The following is a 19,013-nucleotide window of genomic DNA, read 5'->3' as shown; positions in this document are numbered from 1 at the left end:
TAAGAATATATATGTATAATATAATATACACATATATACTCTAAAAACCCGTTATTCTTTATTTTATTTCAATAAGCGTAAAAATGGATTTAACGTAACACATTGCTGAGTCAGCGCGCATCCTATATTATTTTCAATACAAATCTCTGGCAAAAGAGGGAGAGATAGCAGAAAAGATGAAGGGATGTATTTTAATAGTGTAGGAGAAATTCAATTTGTTATTGGCATGTAAATCGGATTGCCCTCGATATTTATTGAGACGACATGCATCCTGCTGTAACACATTAGAATGGGAATCGATTGCCGGAATACGAAATCGCATGGGAAATTTCTAGCCAACGATATCGCATTATATCGAATATATACATAGGTACCCTGCATTCCCGATCATCTATGTCTACGTCATGAACATTAATGACCATACAATTCACACGTGCAATTCATGCGTGCAACTCTGTACTCGACTGTACGCACGACGTACGTAAAGCATTATTGATCATCAAAATCAATTTAATCTTGTCGAGTTTAGAATTCGAAGCTACGCGCGAAAATGATCTCTACATTTCTACTCGTGACAACAAAATTGTTGTGCATCTTTCAATAACGGAACGATAGATTTGTTATAAATTTTAATATTTAACTATTATTGCAAATATATATATAGTAGCCAGATAATTGGCTACTAATTAAGAATCCTTTTAAAAGCCAAATAGAATATTATTCTTTAACTCGTCAAAAAAAAAGATAATATTGTAGAATATAAGATATAATAAAATATCGTTTTTTTTTTTCAATTTTCCTCTTTTATATGTATACATAAATATTATTGTAAAAACTAATTGATTTGCTAAAAAAGAAAACAGATATAGTTATGAATATGACAAAAAATAATTAAAACGACATCCGGTGCTGTGCGAATCGAAATTTACGATAAAAATGTCAATTCACTTTTGAAAAAAATTCTCTCGCAATTATTTTATCTGTTTTTATAAGTTTTGAGTTTATATGAGCGCATATTGGACAAAGACGAATTTAATTAACGAGGAGTAAATAATAAAGCGGTAAAAAAAGGAAGCAGAGAGAGAGAGAGAGAGAGAGAGAGAGAGAGAGAAAGAGAATAGAGGACGTACCGGCGATGGTCGATGTCGACAGCGAGAGGACAAGCAGCAGACAAGTCGACACCCACACAACGGCGCAGGCAAGCCCACCGTTGCAGAAATCACGGCGCATCCTCAGCGCATCAAGTAATTTTTGAACCGGCCGCTATTACCTGGAACAGTAACAATTGCGTCTTGATTAAAATACGACCTCCAGCCGTCGCGATAATCGGATAGGAATCCTAATTACGGTGCTGTGGGAATCGCGCTTGTACTCCCACACAATCATTTTCCCTTCTCTCGAAACGAGAACAGACTGGAACTCTGTCCTTCGCTTTAATGCGATGCACTGTTAATAAATAGATGACTATTTCGCGTTGACTGTTCTTTCAAGTGCACCATCTCCGTGAAAAATATCATTATCCGACGTGGAACTTTTCCTTCTTTTTCGTAGTCAACGCGAGTCAGTGCCCTCCCCTTTAAAACCTGGAGAATAACAATGGAAGTTATGTCTCCTTATTCGTTATGCCGCGGGGAATATTCTAATGCGCTCTCTCCTACGTTATTCATGAGCCGAAGTCGACTTTAGATCTACGAATTGTCCAACCATTTTTCATTTCCTTTCACTCGTCTTTTCCTTTTTATGTGTCGTTACAAGCTTGGCTGCGACGTATCATTTCTTTTCATCGCAGCGATTATCCAGGTCGCGCCCGTAATCATCCCGAGATGTTCCTTGGAGGCGACTCGTAATTAAAAATAAAAGTAAAAGAATCATAGCAACTCGTCTCTTGTCTACCGTCAGCGTAATTACAATCCTAAGGTCAATATATACTATCTAATTGTGATATATTTAATATAATGTCTCTGCTATTACTGTGCATAGGAATGTGAACTCATTATTGTCATTATTAATAACATCGTTATCATATTGTACATTGGTAATATTATTTTGCATAAACTAATAACATTTAGGTCATCGATTTAATACTTCAGAATATCTGATTTAAAAAAATAAGAATTGCGATGATTCAATATTGTTTGAAGTGAATGCTTTGCATAATCAATACCGTTGAAAATTATACTTGTGAATATGTGATAAATATTTTAAATGTCATTTTCGATTCTAAACTCTATAATGCAAAGAAGTCTATCTCTCCCCTCACGGGATCGTCTTTAATGCACCGTACTTCGTGATTTATATGGCGATAGCTGGCAAGGCTGCTCGACGGTGAAATTACCGGTGCGTTGCGGCGGTTACATCCTCTGGGAAGTCCTCGAATTTAGGGTGTAGCCGAGAGACATGAATAATGCAACGATAGCGGAGTATAGCCGTAACGCCATGCCACTTCTTGATGCGTGATGGCAATTACATGGAGCAATCGCATCCAGATTATGCCAGATTAATCATTAGTCTGTTGTTGACCGACGAAGACGTGATTTCTACGCGTTGCGATAAACGTGGTTAACGCAAAACGTTTCTCTATTCCAAAAATCATCAACGAAATTCTTTTAGACTTTCATTTTATGACGTCAATTGAGATGGAGAGGATACGACCCGGATTTTATTTCGATACAGCCGCTTTTCAATTTTTTCCAACAACTGTGTAAAAGAATTTACACTGTTAAAAATATAATGGTTAAAGATAGTCCATGCAGCACAGAAACTGGTAGGAACATCATTGCGATCTTTGAAATATCAATGGAATAATCTGTGCTGAATGGGAAAAGACATAATTTTTATATTTCATAAAAACATGGAAGATAAAAGACAGACATATTCGCGTCGACCTAAATAAGAGAACGAACTCGATCGAGCGAGAAAGTTTTCGTTAACATTTATTCACATTTTATTTAAAAGTTTGTTAATTATTTGTGAGATTAAAAATAGAGGGGATAGGAAAATAGAACCAAAACTCAAATTTGATTAAAATAGACGCGCATCTTAGATCATAAAATACGATAATTCTAATATATAATTCAAGAATTAAATGCAATAATAGCTCCGTGTTTTTAAAAGTTAAGAGAATAGAAGAAAAGATGAATTCTCTCAACCTTAAAATTAGATTTATCGAGCTGTTAGAAAAAGCGCATCAGACTGCCGTCGTATTGGATTTTTCAGTCACAGTTACACTATTAGATTGCAAAAAGTAATGGTAACCCAATTCCTTGAGCTAAATAACATTTGGTTTATTTTTAACTTTCACGTGTATCAAAATATAAATCGATTTATTTCTATGATTATTTTGTTTCAAAGTAAATAAAAAACCGTCTATGCATTTAAAAGAGAATAAATTTTCCAAAGTTAAATTGTTTTACTTAAATTAACAGCATATTAAATAAAAGCAAGTAGCATGTGTTGCAGAAATAATTAAAAATAATTCAAATTGATTATAATGTAACATTATGAATTAAATGTATTGTAATTTCTGGCAATAAAAGAATGAGTGAGGAAGTCGATCCATAGTCAGTAATTAATCGTCAGTCTTTCTGCAGCATGAAACAATTTTGCCGTGTTTGCATATTTGAGAGAGTAAACACCACAATATAATGTAGTAATGTTATACACAGAATATGATACGATAAATATTTAAAATATTATTCGAATGGAATGTAATACGTCGAATATAATAATCATCATTGAACAAGCAATTGAATTCAGAAGACTAAATAATCACGGGCTTCATTACGCTAAAGTGCGTTCTCCACGCTTTTCAATCGGTATTGGTTATCGAACGTTCGATTCTCATCTCCAGCACCGAGTTTCTACTCGATTGGTGATATTTTCTTCAATGATTCATATAAGCGACTGCATGCGTCTACTCTCTCACAGTTGATTCACCGGATGTGGGTCACTCGTCGTCATCGGCGTCTTCCTTCCGGATCTTAGCCTTTAACTTTCTATTGTGTCACGACGTGTCGTATGGATTCCCAAATGCGTCATCGTCGGTACACTTTCGTGAGAAAAAGAGGAAACAAAAAAAAGGAAGCTGCCTATAAAAGGAGGCAGGTGGAAGACCTCTTCCAAGGGAAGAATCTCGCCGTTAGTCGTCGGAATTGTGTGAATAAGAAAAGAAGTCGAAGCCACACAGAGCATATACCGAAATTAATGAGTAGGCTACTCCGATCTGTTGACACGAAAAGAAGAAAAACAGAAGATCGGGCGTTATATCCTTTTACATTCTTCAACAATATGTGGTATGGTCATGTAATAAACATCAATATGCGGTTTTAGTGGCGACAATGTTAACAAATAACTGCTATTCGCAGATTGGCATTTATGTGATATTAAATGTGAATATTTCATTATTGAGTTACTGGATGACCTGGGACTTTTTAATAAATCAGGATGAAGATCCATCTCAAATATGCAAAATTCATGAAATTTTATGGCATTTAAAATTTATTTCTACGTAATTGATTTTACCATATTTTAAAGCAGCATCAATTTTAAATCAGTATTGACATTAACAACAATTAAATATGATACTTACACAAATTAAAATACGAAAAACCATCAAAGTCTAACTTTATAGTTTATATTAATCAAGAAATGCTTTTAATTTTAGAATAGTGTAATTTTTCACACAAAACTCAAAAAGAATTTTTAATTTTTAAAGCGTATAAATTTTCAAAAATTTATTATATTTTTTTCAATTAATATCGTCGAATTAAACGATTTTATTCGAATAATAATAATTTTGATGTTTCACCCTGGGGTAATTGCGCGGTCAAACGTAAAGTGCACTTGCCTAATGGCTGAATAGTAGTACAGAAACAGTTACTTACGCGCGAAAGTTATCTCGAGCTTCTTTTGTTTAATGACATCAGTATTTTCTTTTGATTCTATTGAATCATTGCAGCATTATTACATTTATATGCAATTTATAAAAATTATCGCATATCTCATAACAAATGTTACTTTATGTTTTTATTCAAATTATTGTTGCATTATTTTTAGAGAATTAGAAAATTTCTTAGAAAATGTTTTGTCTTATTCGATAAATATTACTTATTCATTTCTACATTGTTTATTACTTTCTTTTTCTCACTTGCGTTTTTGTATATTTTTCCAAATTTATGCATATATTTTTTATTTTATTTCTTTTATTCAATAATATAATATAAATTCATTATTTATTATATGCTTTAATGCCTATGTTAAATTGAATAAATTTCTTTATTTATGTTCAATAAAGAAATTTATTCTTTATCCTTCTTTCTTTTTTATAAACCCTTTATATCTCCGAAAATATTATACATTTGTTTGTTGGTTTTATTTAAAACGTGCTCTTTAAGTCTTTGCAATATTTACGCCTACGAATAGGAATAAGACAGAGCTACAACTTCTCTTTCAAACTGTGCGACTTAGTCACGAAATCCTGAATAGTATAACCCCTGAAAATATAACCCTGCTCACAAAAACATTTCTCAGCCTGGTTTACGATACATTTAAATAAAATATTTAATTGAATGTACAAATACCGAGGGTTAGAACAAAACTTTCTTCCTTCTTCCTCTAAAGTTCGAATTTATGGCGAACACCACAAACCAGAGACGGACCTCTCGTAATGGTCAGAATCCGGCGGAGGCACGTTAAATCTTACGCAAAATGAATATATGGAAGAGCGTACAACGCATACTTAATAAGGAGGAGCCTCGTCGATAGCTCTTTGAAATTACGTACGCGATTTATCTCTTTTAATTGCACAGTACATCTGAGAACAGCGTACATTGATCTTGCAGCAGCCAAAATGGCAGCCGACATAGTCTATAATTTTCTATCACGTTATTAATAATGCATATATATGTTTCGTATATAAATTTTTTTCGTAACGCGCCAAGTTCGTGTTAAGCTTGCATTGTACTTTTTATTATTAATTATTATTTATTATTAGAAATTTGTATTCTATATGGCATCGAAACATGCTTTTTCAAGAATTCAACAATTTATTTGTGTGTAAAGTAAAATAAAACTATTATCAGTTGGTTGAGAGTAAATATTGCAAAACGAGTAAAAACACTAAAGATTGAAGATACATATTTTCCACTCCAATAATATTTTTTATAATTTAGTCTAAAATTAGATTACTCTGTGTAATATGTTTTATATACTTATTTGTCATTTCTTATTCTATTCATAAATTTTTTATTCTTCCTTTTTAAATAATCAGTACATAAGAAAAAGGTTTTATTAAAGAATTACATTGGAATTGAAAAAAAATCATTTTTGGTATGGTAAAATAATGGAAAATTTATAAGCTGTTAAAAAAAGCATATTGTAAGGCAAAATTTATCCAATTCTATTATTTGCTGAATGAAAATTTAAAATTGATTCTCCTTGCATGGAGATATAATCGATATGAGTTCAATCCTGTTCGGTTTGAATATATAATGATGATTGAGCACATTTACATAGAATATTTTCAATAGAAATTCTTCACCCGATTTGGAATTGATTTTCCACCGAGAAAAATGTCAAGACGTTTATAACTGTCAAACTCTTAAATAATTAACGATTAAAGCGAGGAATGTGGCGAACCAAGCTTTAGAAAGAAATAACAAATGTTAAAGTCACATTTTTTAAAATTTAAACAGATATTACTTAACAGAGATTCGACATTTACAACAATAATAGCATTTTAATTCAAAGCTTAGTTATAAAATGTGTAAAAAAATATATAATTAAAAATTAAAAAATTTATTAAACAATTATTTTTCTTAATCCTCTATAAGAAAAAATTATATCCAAATTGACCAAAAAAAAATGTGATTGAAATTAATATTCATTGATTTTTGGATATCTTGTAAAGGCAGATGCATCCATGTAAATCGATGTGAGCAAGAAGCGTTGTAGACCGCCCAGCCCGCCGCGCTGGTCGTTCCGATCTGATTAGCACGCTGATATAACATTCAATTTCCCACAGCAGGTTACTGATAGATTATACGGATACCTTTGGGTGATGTGCGTTCCAGATCGCGTTTCCCGAATACAAACGGCCGGAAGAGTAAACGTGCGATAGAATGGTTCGATGGACGGATCGTTTTTTGTGCACCGCTGCAAATTTTTATTCGGCTGGAACAGCGCGGAAGTGTGTCATCTCTTCACAAAGCTAAACTGTAATGAAAATTGTAACGGATGTTTGGTTGTCAGAACCGGATTTCGAATAAATATAGGTGAGAAACCTAAATAAAAAAAAAACTAATTAAAAAGATATAAAATTTTTTTTAATATAGAAAAGAGATATTTTAAGAAAATAATGCAATATATATCGTTTAATCTTGAATTAATTAAAATAGATACAATTATACTCCAGATACATACAGCCATGGTCAAAAATATTAGGCATTTATATCTAAAATTTTTTTTATCTATTTTGCTATCTATTATAGGCATTATACATAAATTAAAAGGGTTTTTGAAATAAAAAATAATTTATAACAGCAAATGTTACATAAATCAATTTTTAAATTAAAAAACTGTAAATAATAAAGTGCTTAATATTTTTAGTCACGACTGTATCTTATACATTATTTCGCATATTTCGATATATTTAAATGATGGACAGCTTAATAATGTGGAACAGTCGTCTGTCAAGAGAGACATCAGTTTTGCTACTCCAAATATAATACCAGAAATTTTGAGAACTTATGTATTATTCCGCTGTTTAAAAAATATATTATTCCACTATAATAGAAAAGAAAAGAGAAGAGAGAAAAACAAAAATAAATTCCAAGATATAACATTATCACAAGATCAAATAATATAAATTGTGGAATAAATCGCGTTCTTTAAAAAAACAAAAATCTAAGTGACAAAGAAAGAAAAAAAGACATTATACTGTCTCACGCGTGATATTTTTTCAAAACACTGTACTAATGTTCTTTTTATGTTAACAACAATTCGCGTGTTACGTTTGAATTAATAGTATACATAAATAACACAGAATGTGAATATAATAAACAAATAAATAAAATTACTTAAAGCAATTTGAGTTTTATCTCGATTCCACATATTTTAATCGAAATAACAATTGTGATTCTCACAAGATGTTGCATTCGAGTACGACATACTTTTTCGTAGAGCGTGTGAACTATCTTGTTTTATCGTCACGTAATCCCCGTGACGGAAACCAAAGTGCATACAAAGTCGGGACGCGCGAGTTGATGCGAGAAAAAGAAAACTTTTCCACCACGAGATAAAAATCACTACCGACTACTGGCCTCGGTCGACATTGCACCGAAACCAACGACGACGACCCATGGATTTCTACCTACGGACGCTTTCTCCCATGGGACAAAACGCCAGAGAAATTCTCTCATTCGATCGAGTCCCTTTTTTTTCCAAAAACATCGTAATGTTTTCTGTAACATCGCATCACTATCAGTTTAAAAAAATCAACAATGTTTGTTTCAAACCATGTATGTATGCATAGAAATTTGTATGCATAAATTTTTGCATCTGACATTTCATGTCAGATGCAAAGTCAACAAAATCTTTTAAAATTTGCGAAAGTTTGAGAAACTTATTAAATTTAAGTCACCAAAATATTAAGAAAAATTTGTTTGGTCTTCTTTTTATATTTTGAGAGAAAATATGTAAATATTAAACTTCAATATAATGTAGTTGGAAAATATAATTGAAATAATATTCCCTCTATATCGATTTATTACGTACATATATTTCATCTCTTTAATATTACATAAAGTCTTCGAAATAAAGTGGAGGATCTGTAGTAAGCGGTCGAAATAGAAAAAGGCACTTTCAATTTCAATTTTTATTTTATCGCCGTCAAAGCGGACTGTAAGCAACAAATCATATTTAAAATTTTCTATATTCGAAGCCGGCTTGTGAACAAAAGAAAAAAAAATGAAAGAGGCATAAAGGATATAGACCGACGTTCTCTCCTGTCGGAAGTTACGAGCGCACCGCTATTTTCCTCGCGCAACGCTATTGGAAATTCTTTGTGTGCTTTTGAAAGTAACGCGACGGGTGTTATCAGCCAGGCGACTACAAAGTACTGCAGATTGCTGCAGAAGAGCACAGAGAAGCATTGAAAAATTCCCTTTCACCAAAATTTTGATACTTCATCTCGTCGATCGAAACGTCACATCTTGTTATTCTCTTTGAACAGCCAATACAGAAGTGTTACAAATAGTTAAGAAACGAAACCAACTCTCTAAATTTCTTGGATTGAAATCTCACTCCAAAAAAGTAAAAATATTACCACTATTCAAAAAAAGAGTGAAAAATTTGCCCTCTTGAATAAGAGTGACAGATTTTCATTTTTTTTTAAGAGAAATTTTATACTTTTTTTTTACTTTTGGAGTGAGATTTCTTTCGTTTGGAATGAATCTTACTACAAAAAAAAAGAGTAAAAATCTGCCACTTTTATTTAAGATTACAAATTTATCAATAGTGGCAGTATTTTAACTCTTTCGGAATGAAATTTTATTCCAAGAGAAATTTACTCCAAGAGAATAAGGAACATATAAAAATTAAAATATCAAAATGATTTTATTTTGATTCTCAACGTCAATAAACTGTCAAGTTTTGTAACAAAAAAATCATCATTTTGATCATCTCTTATATAAAGAAAAACTTCTGTATAAAAAAACTTTCATGACGTCAAAATAGTCATTTTAACTTTCTCTTGACTTGATGTGTTTCTTGGGAAAGATTCGAATTTGCAAAAGTTGTGTATAAATAAGATTATCGGTCAAATTAATGGAACTAGAATAAAAACCGTTAAAATAAAATTGCGAAAATAAAACCTTTCACTCTATCTAAGTGTTGCGGAACACATTACGACACGTTACGGCGAATTTAATTCAGTTACTACATATTAATGCTCACAAGTTGAGCATGTCTGTGTTTTACTCAGTCGAAAGTTCCTCGGAATAGCGATGGAACGAGCACGCGTGAAGAAAAAAAAAGAAACTGCTTTCACGTCCGCGTCGTGCGATGTGCGAGGACGAGGATATCGCGGAAACAGAAAACATTATACAACGCGGTAACAAACGGCGACTCTGTCGTGATTCGAGGCGAAGATTCCGCTACGCGACGACGCACTCTATTTGAAAATTCTTAGCGGTGCAGCCTGCAAATGCACACACGCGAGTGTAAACGGGCAGGGCAGGGCACGGTTCGGGAAAACGTGCGTTTACACGAGTATCGCATTCCTTCACTGCTTTAGAAAGTATATACGCGCGAACGGGTTACACGGAGAATTAGTCGAGTCGCACAGAAAAAATAGATTGGATAGTCCAGCAAAGTTAAAGCTTGCTGTGCGAGTTCAGCATCTATAACTAAGAAGATTTGATGGATAAGAAAGAGATCATATCTGCAAGTAATTATCAATATATTAATTTAGCTAATTTTTTGCTACAATGAAAATTCTTAATGTAATTTTAAAGTTTTCTTCATTAGCAGCAAAAGTATGAGATATATCTCAGTTAGCACGCTTTGTTAAAAATTTTCATCTATTTATTGGATTGATTTTTATAGGAAGTTATCTTTATTGTATTAAAAAACTTGCTGTGTCCTATTACAACAAATATGATTACAATCGCTAACTTTATTAGCTCTATAACTTTGCTATTTTAACATTTGAAGAAAGTTTGAAGCTGTCCGTATATTACGACTGCAGATTTGCTAAATCAGTCAAGTTTTTGGTTGTTTTAACAAATCTTTATTTTCTGTACTGGCACAATAAAACTTGTGTGTAAAAATTTATCAAAAAAATTTATGACGTCCTGCGAGAGAAGAGAATGCAGATAAATTAATATATATGTAAAGATACATAATATAATATATAAAAATAAATTTATATATCTTTTTTTCAGAGACGAAAAGCGCATAAACGTATAATACTGTTTTCCATGAATTAGGTGAAACTCTATTAAATTACATATATTTAAAAAAAATTAATGTAATTCATGTAATATTGCGTGAGAAAATCGTGAAGAATTTGCTTCAAGAGTCCGTTATAAATAACTGAATTTTTTAAGTAGCGATGCGTGTAATATATATGCACTTTACATGAAAAGTTTTACCGCAAAAATGCAGGAAATAATGTTTGATTACGATGTACTGGTAACGGATAATGGTTATAAAAAAATCTCGGATCCGTCACTTTCTATTTAAGCATTGGAAAAGTTAGAAGTACATGCAACGACGGAAACTCGTTGTTTCAACTATTTTCATAAATATCAAAACGCGCAGTTTACTATTCATTTGTTTAAACAATAAGTAACTCTCGCAGTTTTGTATTCCCATATATTCCGTAAAATATGAGTACGTAAACCGAAACGTAAACTTTTATACGTACAGTGGCAAGCTGAATATCGAGACTTCACTCCAGAAGCGCGATATAAAATGGCGCGAGCCATTTAGAAAAAGGATAAAGTTTTTTCCGATATTTCCCTTATTCGTGGAATATGGATCCATTTAAGCCTCATTCTAATCGCGGCCTGGAAAGTATTCTCTAGGAGGGAAAAGAATTTCTCCGCGCTCATAAATAAATCAGCGAGCGTCTCATGATGAGAAAGAAGAATTTTTCGCCGTGTTGGGAATAAATCTCTGCTAGAAAGTTACCGATACTTTATTTTTTTTTTTTTTTATGAAAAATTGACTCGTTTATGTCACCCAACCAAATATATCAAACAATCGATTAGTTCCATGCAACAATATGTATTTTTTCAGAAAAAATACAACGGTGATTTGATAGAACTATCGATAAACAAACAGCCAATTCATTTTTTTTTACTTTTTACAAATAATTCTTCTAGCTTTCAATAAACTACAAAATTATTATCTCAATAGTTCTGTCAATGTGTAAATTTTACATATAATAGAAAACATATTTTTATTCACTTTTATCAATCTAAAATAAAAAAAAAACAAATAACAAGTAATATACGTAAAACACAAATACATTGAAAGAATTGCATTGAATATCATCAATATGTGACACGACATTACAAAATAAATAGGAAATGTTGTGAAAATGTCATTGAAAATGTTAAAAGATCCGTATACACATAAAAATATTGCAATAAAATTTACGTGCGCAATAACGTTTAAAAATCGAGAAAATTCTTCGCGGAAGAGAAGAATCGTTCGCGGTTATCTTCGTTTATCTCGCACTAAAAGCCGGAACTCACCTCACGATCGTAGTCGTATCCGTTTCCCGAGGACGATGCCGGCGAGCCGGAACTCCCGTGCACAATCCTTTCGATGTAAACCTTTGCGTTGCACTCCGCGTGAAAAATCCGTGCGACAGCACCGCGAGGCAACGCGTCACGACTGCGTAACGTTTATTTACGAACAACGGCACGGCGACGTCGCTCTCTCGTGTGATCCTCCGACGCGCGCCTCTCGCTCCTTCCGTTCAGTCCGCGCAGAACGACACCGGTATACTGGTTCTCGCCTCTCGGTTAGCCCGTCGCTCGACGGCCTCGTATGATGACCCCCTTCTAGAATTCTGTGGCCCTACTGACGACACGATCACCGACGGCGCGTCGCGTCGCGCGACGTCGGGATCGAAATCGATCACGTTCACGAAAAGAGGATTAATTTCGGCGGGTGAAAGAGAGGAGATGTTGGGACAGAATTAACCGCGCAAGCCTAAGGATTGTTCGCGTCCTTGTCTTTGCGATCAATTAATTATAATTGGTTTAATTATAATATTTTTAATTTAAATAATTATATTAAACAAGAAATAAGTGAAAGATAACTAATTTGAACAATCGTCAACGGATACCTACATTTAAAAAAGTAGAATCTTATAAAAGTCCGAATAGCGTTGTTAGATAAAATTCACCTTGTCCGAAAAAAGGCCTTCTTCACTCTTTTGTTGTTGAATTTCTTGGTTTATTTTTTTTTAATTTAAACAATTGTATTAACAAGAAATAAGTGAAATATAATTAACTTGAACGAAGAGTCTAACGAAAGTAAATAAGAAGTAGCGTTGTTAGATAAGACCCACCTTGTCCGAATACGACACTTTGTTGTCGAATTTCTTGGTCCAGTTTAATATTATGAAATAGTTGTCATGTCTGTATTGTTGTTTTATACCGAAATTTTATTCGAAACTGTTAGCCGGATAAATTCGCACTTTAATGATAACGGCTGCGAATTTCGTGTAACGAGACGCTTATTAGTCAGTTGAATTGCCGTTGCACAAGCCCGGAAATGCGCGGTGTCCTGACCGCGACGCGACCACGTCAATAATAAACGAGACGGATTAATCGATGCGAACGAATTATCCAGGAGCACTGTGCGACGAGATTCCACTTGTAATATCGGAAAAGATGCTGTTTCAACATCCGATTAAACTGTTCTCCTCGGGAAATTCATCACCGCGGTCGCAAGAGAAACCAAAAAGAAAAGAAAAAGTGAGGATATGATTTTTAGATAACATTTTAACTGCGATTTTAAATTCGATTTTAATAGAAGTGTTGTTGTAATGTAGAACTCGGTCAAAATTCTTACTTTGATATAATTTTATAAAGACAAAGTTTTAAGACTTTCGTCTTAAAATAATGAACGTATTTCCAGATCGCTACAGGAGATATTTTTACAGTTTAATAAAAATATTCTTGATCTGACATCTTTTTAATTAATATCTCTTTTACCGTTTTAATTGTTATTAAAATGTTATGATTTTTTTTTACACAAAAATATCTCTTAAATTCAAATTAATTTAATATTAATTTTGCTTACACAATAATTAATGTCAATTAAGAAAAATAAACCTATTTTTGGTTGATCTTAAACTTAAATATTTCAGAATAAATTTATATTATATGTATATACATAATCGATTCTATAAATCGAGCACTGAAATTTCTTCGGTCTTGAAACACTATTAAACAGAACTAGAGTAATAATATAGTCGCATATTAAATTAATAAGTAATTTAATTTTTGATGCCAATAAATGTCTTAGAGAGATATTAATAATTTGATGTTAATTTATTTAAGTCCTTAAGTTTCACTTTGCCCGAATATAAGTTTATTTTTCTTCATTGATTTATTCAGTCTAATACGAATTTTAATTGTTAATAATCAATGTGTGTTATAAATATAAAGATATTAATAGCTCATATGTTACATCTTCTACAAGTCAGATGCAAATCTTTTTCTTGTTGCTACGCGGTCGGTGCGACACAGATCGACGCGCACGTTTCTCAAAATCTTGATAATTTTTAATTATTTTTTTATTTCGTTGAATAAATTGTTACTGTAATTAAGGCGCGAGTATGTTGAAAATGAACACGATGCCGGCTCTGGTGGACGAGGAATTCGATGCTCGCACGCGACCCGCTTATTCACCTTTACGGTACTCGCGATACTTTAGGTTGAATCGCGCCGCGCCGCGTCGGCGTGAAAACTGCGCGGTGGAATGCAAACACGTGCTTTTGCGCTTCTTTCTCTCGTGCTTTCGAACGCGTTAAATGTCACTGATGATTTTTACACGAGTCTGACATTCTCGATACTACATTTAGAAAGATATTTAAAAATTTATTCGTTTGATATACGTAATATTGTACTCTATTGAAATAAATCCTTATTTAAATATAACGAAATAAACTTTTATTCCTAGCAAATAAATCATCTATTTTATCTTTTACAATTAATTGAGATGTGCTTCATATAAATACAATATATATTTTGTCATCACAGCCAAATTTTTTTACATTTAGTAAATATTGAAGAAAATGTCATATTTACTTACTCAATATTTTGCTTTTTTCTCACAATGTAGATTATCAGTTTTTATATATCGATAATTGTGATTTAATCCTAAAATTAATTACGAAAATAATAAAAATAGGATTAAAATTGTGCGAGTATAATTATAATAAATGCTTGTTATTTAATGAAGGCCGAAAATGAATTCAAATTTTCCTAAAAATTGGTTTTCCATTGAATTATATACAAGACTTCTATTTGCCTATGTACAAAAGAAAAGAAAAAAACAGAATCTATGTTATAAAGATCGAATATGTTTTCGAAGCAAGGATACATTTATTTCTAAAGAATATGTAAAACTAAAACTCAATCGATCACGTTTAACATAATAAAGAATTTCATTAACTTTATTTACTTTGTTCCAGCGTTAATTTATACATTTGAATAAATAGATAATTCTGGAACAAATTTTTTAAAACATTAAAAATTGGGGACAGATTTTTATTCGTGACTATGAATTCATTATTACTGCGATACTTCCACTAAAGGAGAATCCAGGTCGCTCAAAAAAGCCGTTATTAAAAATGAATATCGGCGATTCTCATATAGACGTTAAATACAACGCATTTTATTCGCATTTTGTTTTGTTGGTAGCATCCAGTTGAAGGTAGAAAGAAAGAGAACGCATTATATTAATGACATGGGAAAAAATTCTTTAGCACAGTATGCACGTGTCGGTCTGGACGTTGAATTCATATAGGCGGTAGAATGCTAGAGATTCTAGAGAATGAGTACTACAGTGAGGAATGCTAGAGAATGAGTACTACAGTAGAAAAGAGAAACACAACGGAGAGGTAGGGGAATCATCCGCTAAATGAATCGTGCACTTCCTAGATGTCTTAAGCACGAGCCGACTTGTACTCGAGCCGGAGCACGAACGTGGCACCGAATGCTCATCGTCGAGAGAAGTGAGGCCCAGTGACCGACATTCCCCTCACTTTTGATCCTTCCACCGATTCTCCGCCCGGATCTCACGGTGACCTGAGCATTGCGAGCAGCCGGAACCGGCGGGCTCACCGCCCTGAATTTCCGCTTGATACAATCGTTCGAGTACGACACGCATAAAATGTATCCAATATGTAAAGGAATAAAAATATAATTAAAAGCATTGCACGTAGACAGTAAATTAATAATAACATAACAGTGTAAAACAGTGAAACTGTAACATGATAGAGGATAAATATAATATACTATATACTCTGTAATATAATACCTGCTGTTTTATTATAATACCTACTAATTTATAATAGTATGAAATATAAAATGTATTTAATAGCGTTGTAAAATAATAGGTATGTAAAATTATATATAGAGAAATATATGTATTATAAAAATTGAACTATTTATAGTGGAAATAAAATTATCCGTTTTTACAAAAAATAATGTACTTTTATCTATAATGGTATAAACAGCTTTTTATAAAGAACGGAAAATTATAAATAATAATAGTATATTTTATAATAGTATATTAGTTTTTATGTAAGTGTGTATAAATTTTTGTAACATTTTATAACATGATAATATCGCGTATATATTATATTTATATTTTTACGGGCGTATATATTTATGACAAAATTAAAAAAAAATTATACTCATAATTTGTTGGTGACATATTTACGATATGAATTAAAAATCAAAATTATTGCTAGATCATTTGGCTTTATCCATACACTTTTTATTTGTACATTAAACTTACAATTTAAATGACGCTATCTAAATTAAAAGTTTATTTCTCCCGACTGTAATTGGTCAATGATTTATTTATGGCTTACTATTTCTAATGACGACTCATTACACATGATACTCGCTACATACTTTTTATCGAGTAAAAAAACAGGTACAATCAGTAAGAGCTCACGTATTCACAGCTCAAATAAACACAGCTCGATAATCCGCTTTATCGTAACTTCAGATAGAGATACACGCATCCCGTTCTAGTAAAATATCTTTCTAAAATATCAAGTAAAATTGTCCTACATCTAACTGCTTTAAACCTATTTGGACATCATAATAAACAAACTTGTATGAGACTACATTTGAAATTAATTAATTAATTTAGAGGTACAGATTCATAAAGAAAACCCTTTACCTCTATTTCTTGTAATATTTCTCGTAATACTTTACAATGCTGTTCAAAGTCTGTTTCAAAATTTCTCCCAAAAAACATGATTTAAAATTTCCACTGTCTTACAAATTAAACAGAGTGGCAAGTCAATTACTGGAAAACCGAACAAGCTTGCTATCAATGAGTATATGACCGTTGCAAAGCTTATTAATTAAAGAAACTGCCTTTCTATTAATATTAAATGATTTGAACTACACGTATGTCTGCCGCTACATTGCTAAAAATACTAGTGCTGCTATCTTGCAGTGACACAGCAAAATTACAATACATTTTCTACTTGTGTGATAATAGATATGATAAAATTTTATAAAAATAAGTAAAAAATGCTTTCAAATGTTGATTAATGTTTGTATCTTATGTGGAATTTTGAATTTTTCATCGTTTAGGTGTGAATTTATGTGTGAATTTTATTAGGTGTTACATTATTGTTATTAAGAATATAAGGTAATTAAATAATCCAAGTGATGGAGAAGCCCAAACAAATCCGTCGTTTAAAAAATCATAATACAATGAACATAATATCTGACGAATAAGTTTTACCAGAGAGAAACCTGAAAGAAGACATGAAGGCCATTTTCCTGTAACCGTAAAATGCTCTTGCGCATTACCGTCCTCTGAAGAAATGGATGTAAATTACACAACAATATTCACTTTTTGTAATGCTCCTGATGGAAATAAATCGATAAAATTGCTGACAACTAAAATCTATCAATTAATAGAGCTTTCAACGATTTCAGCAATTTATTTTCATTAGAAGCATCGCAAAAAATGTCCCAAACAATGACTGTAAATTATAGTTAAATTATGATAGTTATAATTATTTTCTTCTCTCATTGTCAGTGCATTTGATGGTATATGAATATCATAAGCCAATTCGAAGAGCAGTAAATAAAAAATTTAACATATTTTAATTTTATTTAATCTCTTGTCTTTCGTTTTCTATGTTTTATACTTATAAAAAAATTATAATATATTTCTAACTAATAAATATATGCAAATTCAATAAATTTTAATCAATTTTGACGAAAATTGACCAAACAATATTATTAAATAATCAATATAATTGTTAATAAATAATATTCTATTATATCCTTATGATATTCTTAATTTTTCGAAAAATTCAGCCATTGCACGGTGTGTGCATTTGAAAGTATCCTTGTATGCACATTAAATTTATATGCACAGTATATTCAATAATAAGGAGACACACAGAATTAAATTTATCCTAATCTGTTTAATTTATCCATTTTAAAATGAATGTATAGATGAATATAGATGTATGAATATTTTATATATATATATATATATATATATATATATTTGTTCGTATATTGTTATTATTAAATCTATTTTAATCTATGCATACATGTATTTAGGTATAATACATAATATACTAATAAAATTAATCCGTTACCCCAATAAAAATGTTAATTCATCACCGACTTGATGCAACAGTGAAGTTACATCTGCATCTGTATACGATGATTCTGTAATAAATAAATTAAAATTCGAATTAAAGCAAAATAAAGAAACAATTATTAAAAAAATAATTGTATGAACGCATACAGTTTTTTGAAAAATATGCAACTTTGAAAATAAAAATGTATAGATCAAATTTTGTATCTATTATTTAATTATTGTAGATACAAAAATAATTATATTTTTTAAAAAAGACCTTAGCAAAATTAAATTTAAAAAAAAGTAAAATTGTAAAGTATTTTTTAATTAACTTTCTTTTTATCTAATTATTATTCTTAAATCATTTTATTTGATAATGATTTAAAAATAATAAAATGCTCAAAACGAAGGTGTGTACTAAGAGTTAAAAAAAAAGTATTATTTTAAGTAGTATTTATTATTTTAAAATATTTTTTCTGACTCATTTCTTATTTAATATTTTAAGTAAGTAGCTGAGCGCGAGGCATGGCAGATAGCGCAGTCTATCTCATGCCAGAGATCCCGGATTCGATCACAATAGGAACATCACAAAATGTTTACGCTCGTGTCTCCTTTTTCTTAAAAGGCCGGCAACCTCC

The 19,013-nt window shown here is 31.5% G+C and overlaps 1 protein-coding gene across 4 annotated transcripts in view; it reads right to left on the bottom strand.

The window, feature by feature from the left end:
* Positions 1–12,504, bottom strand: part of LOC108745857 (cysteine-rich motor neuron 1 protein-like) — a 22,092-nt gene extending 9,588 nt beyond the window's left edge. For 3 of the 4 annotated variants that reach the window (XR_001939125.1, XM_018482256.1, XM_018482266.1), the window contains exons 1-2: positions 12,261–12,504; positions 1,131–1,270 (exon numbers count right to left, since the gene is read on the bottom strand). Coding sequence is in view for 3 of the 4 variants with exons in the window: in XM_018482256.1 (XP_018337758.1) it covers positions 1,131–1,230 (100 nt within the window). In the remaining variant the exon portion in view is untranslated. Of the gene's footprint in view, positions 1–1,130; positions 1,271–9,267; positions 9,271–12,260 lie in introns of all 4 variants that reach the window. The other variant, XM_018482261.1, reaches the window with a different exon arrangement.
* Positions 12,505–19,013: the final 6,509 nt, after the last annotated feature.

Source organism: Trachymyrmex septentrionalis, unplaced genomic scaffold, assembly GCF_001594115.1.
Source record: "Trachymyrmex septentrionalis isolate Tsep2-gDNA-1 unplaced genomic scaffold, Tsep1.0 scaffold1066, whole genome shotgun sequence".
Taxonomy (NCBI): Eukaryota; Metazoa; Arthropoda; class Insecta; order Hymenoptera; family Formicidae; genus Trachymyrmex; species Trachymyrmex septentrionalis.
The sequence above is the reverse complement of the archived record's forward strand: the minus strand, read 5'-3'. Positions and strand labels throughout refer to the sequence as shown.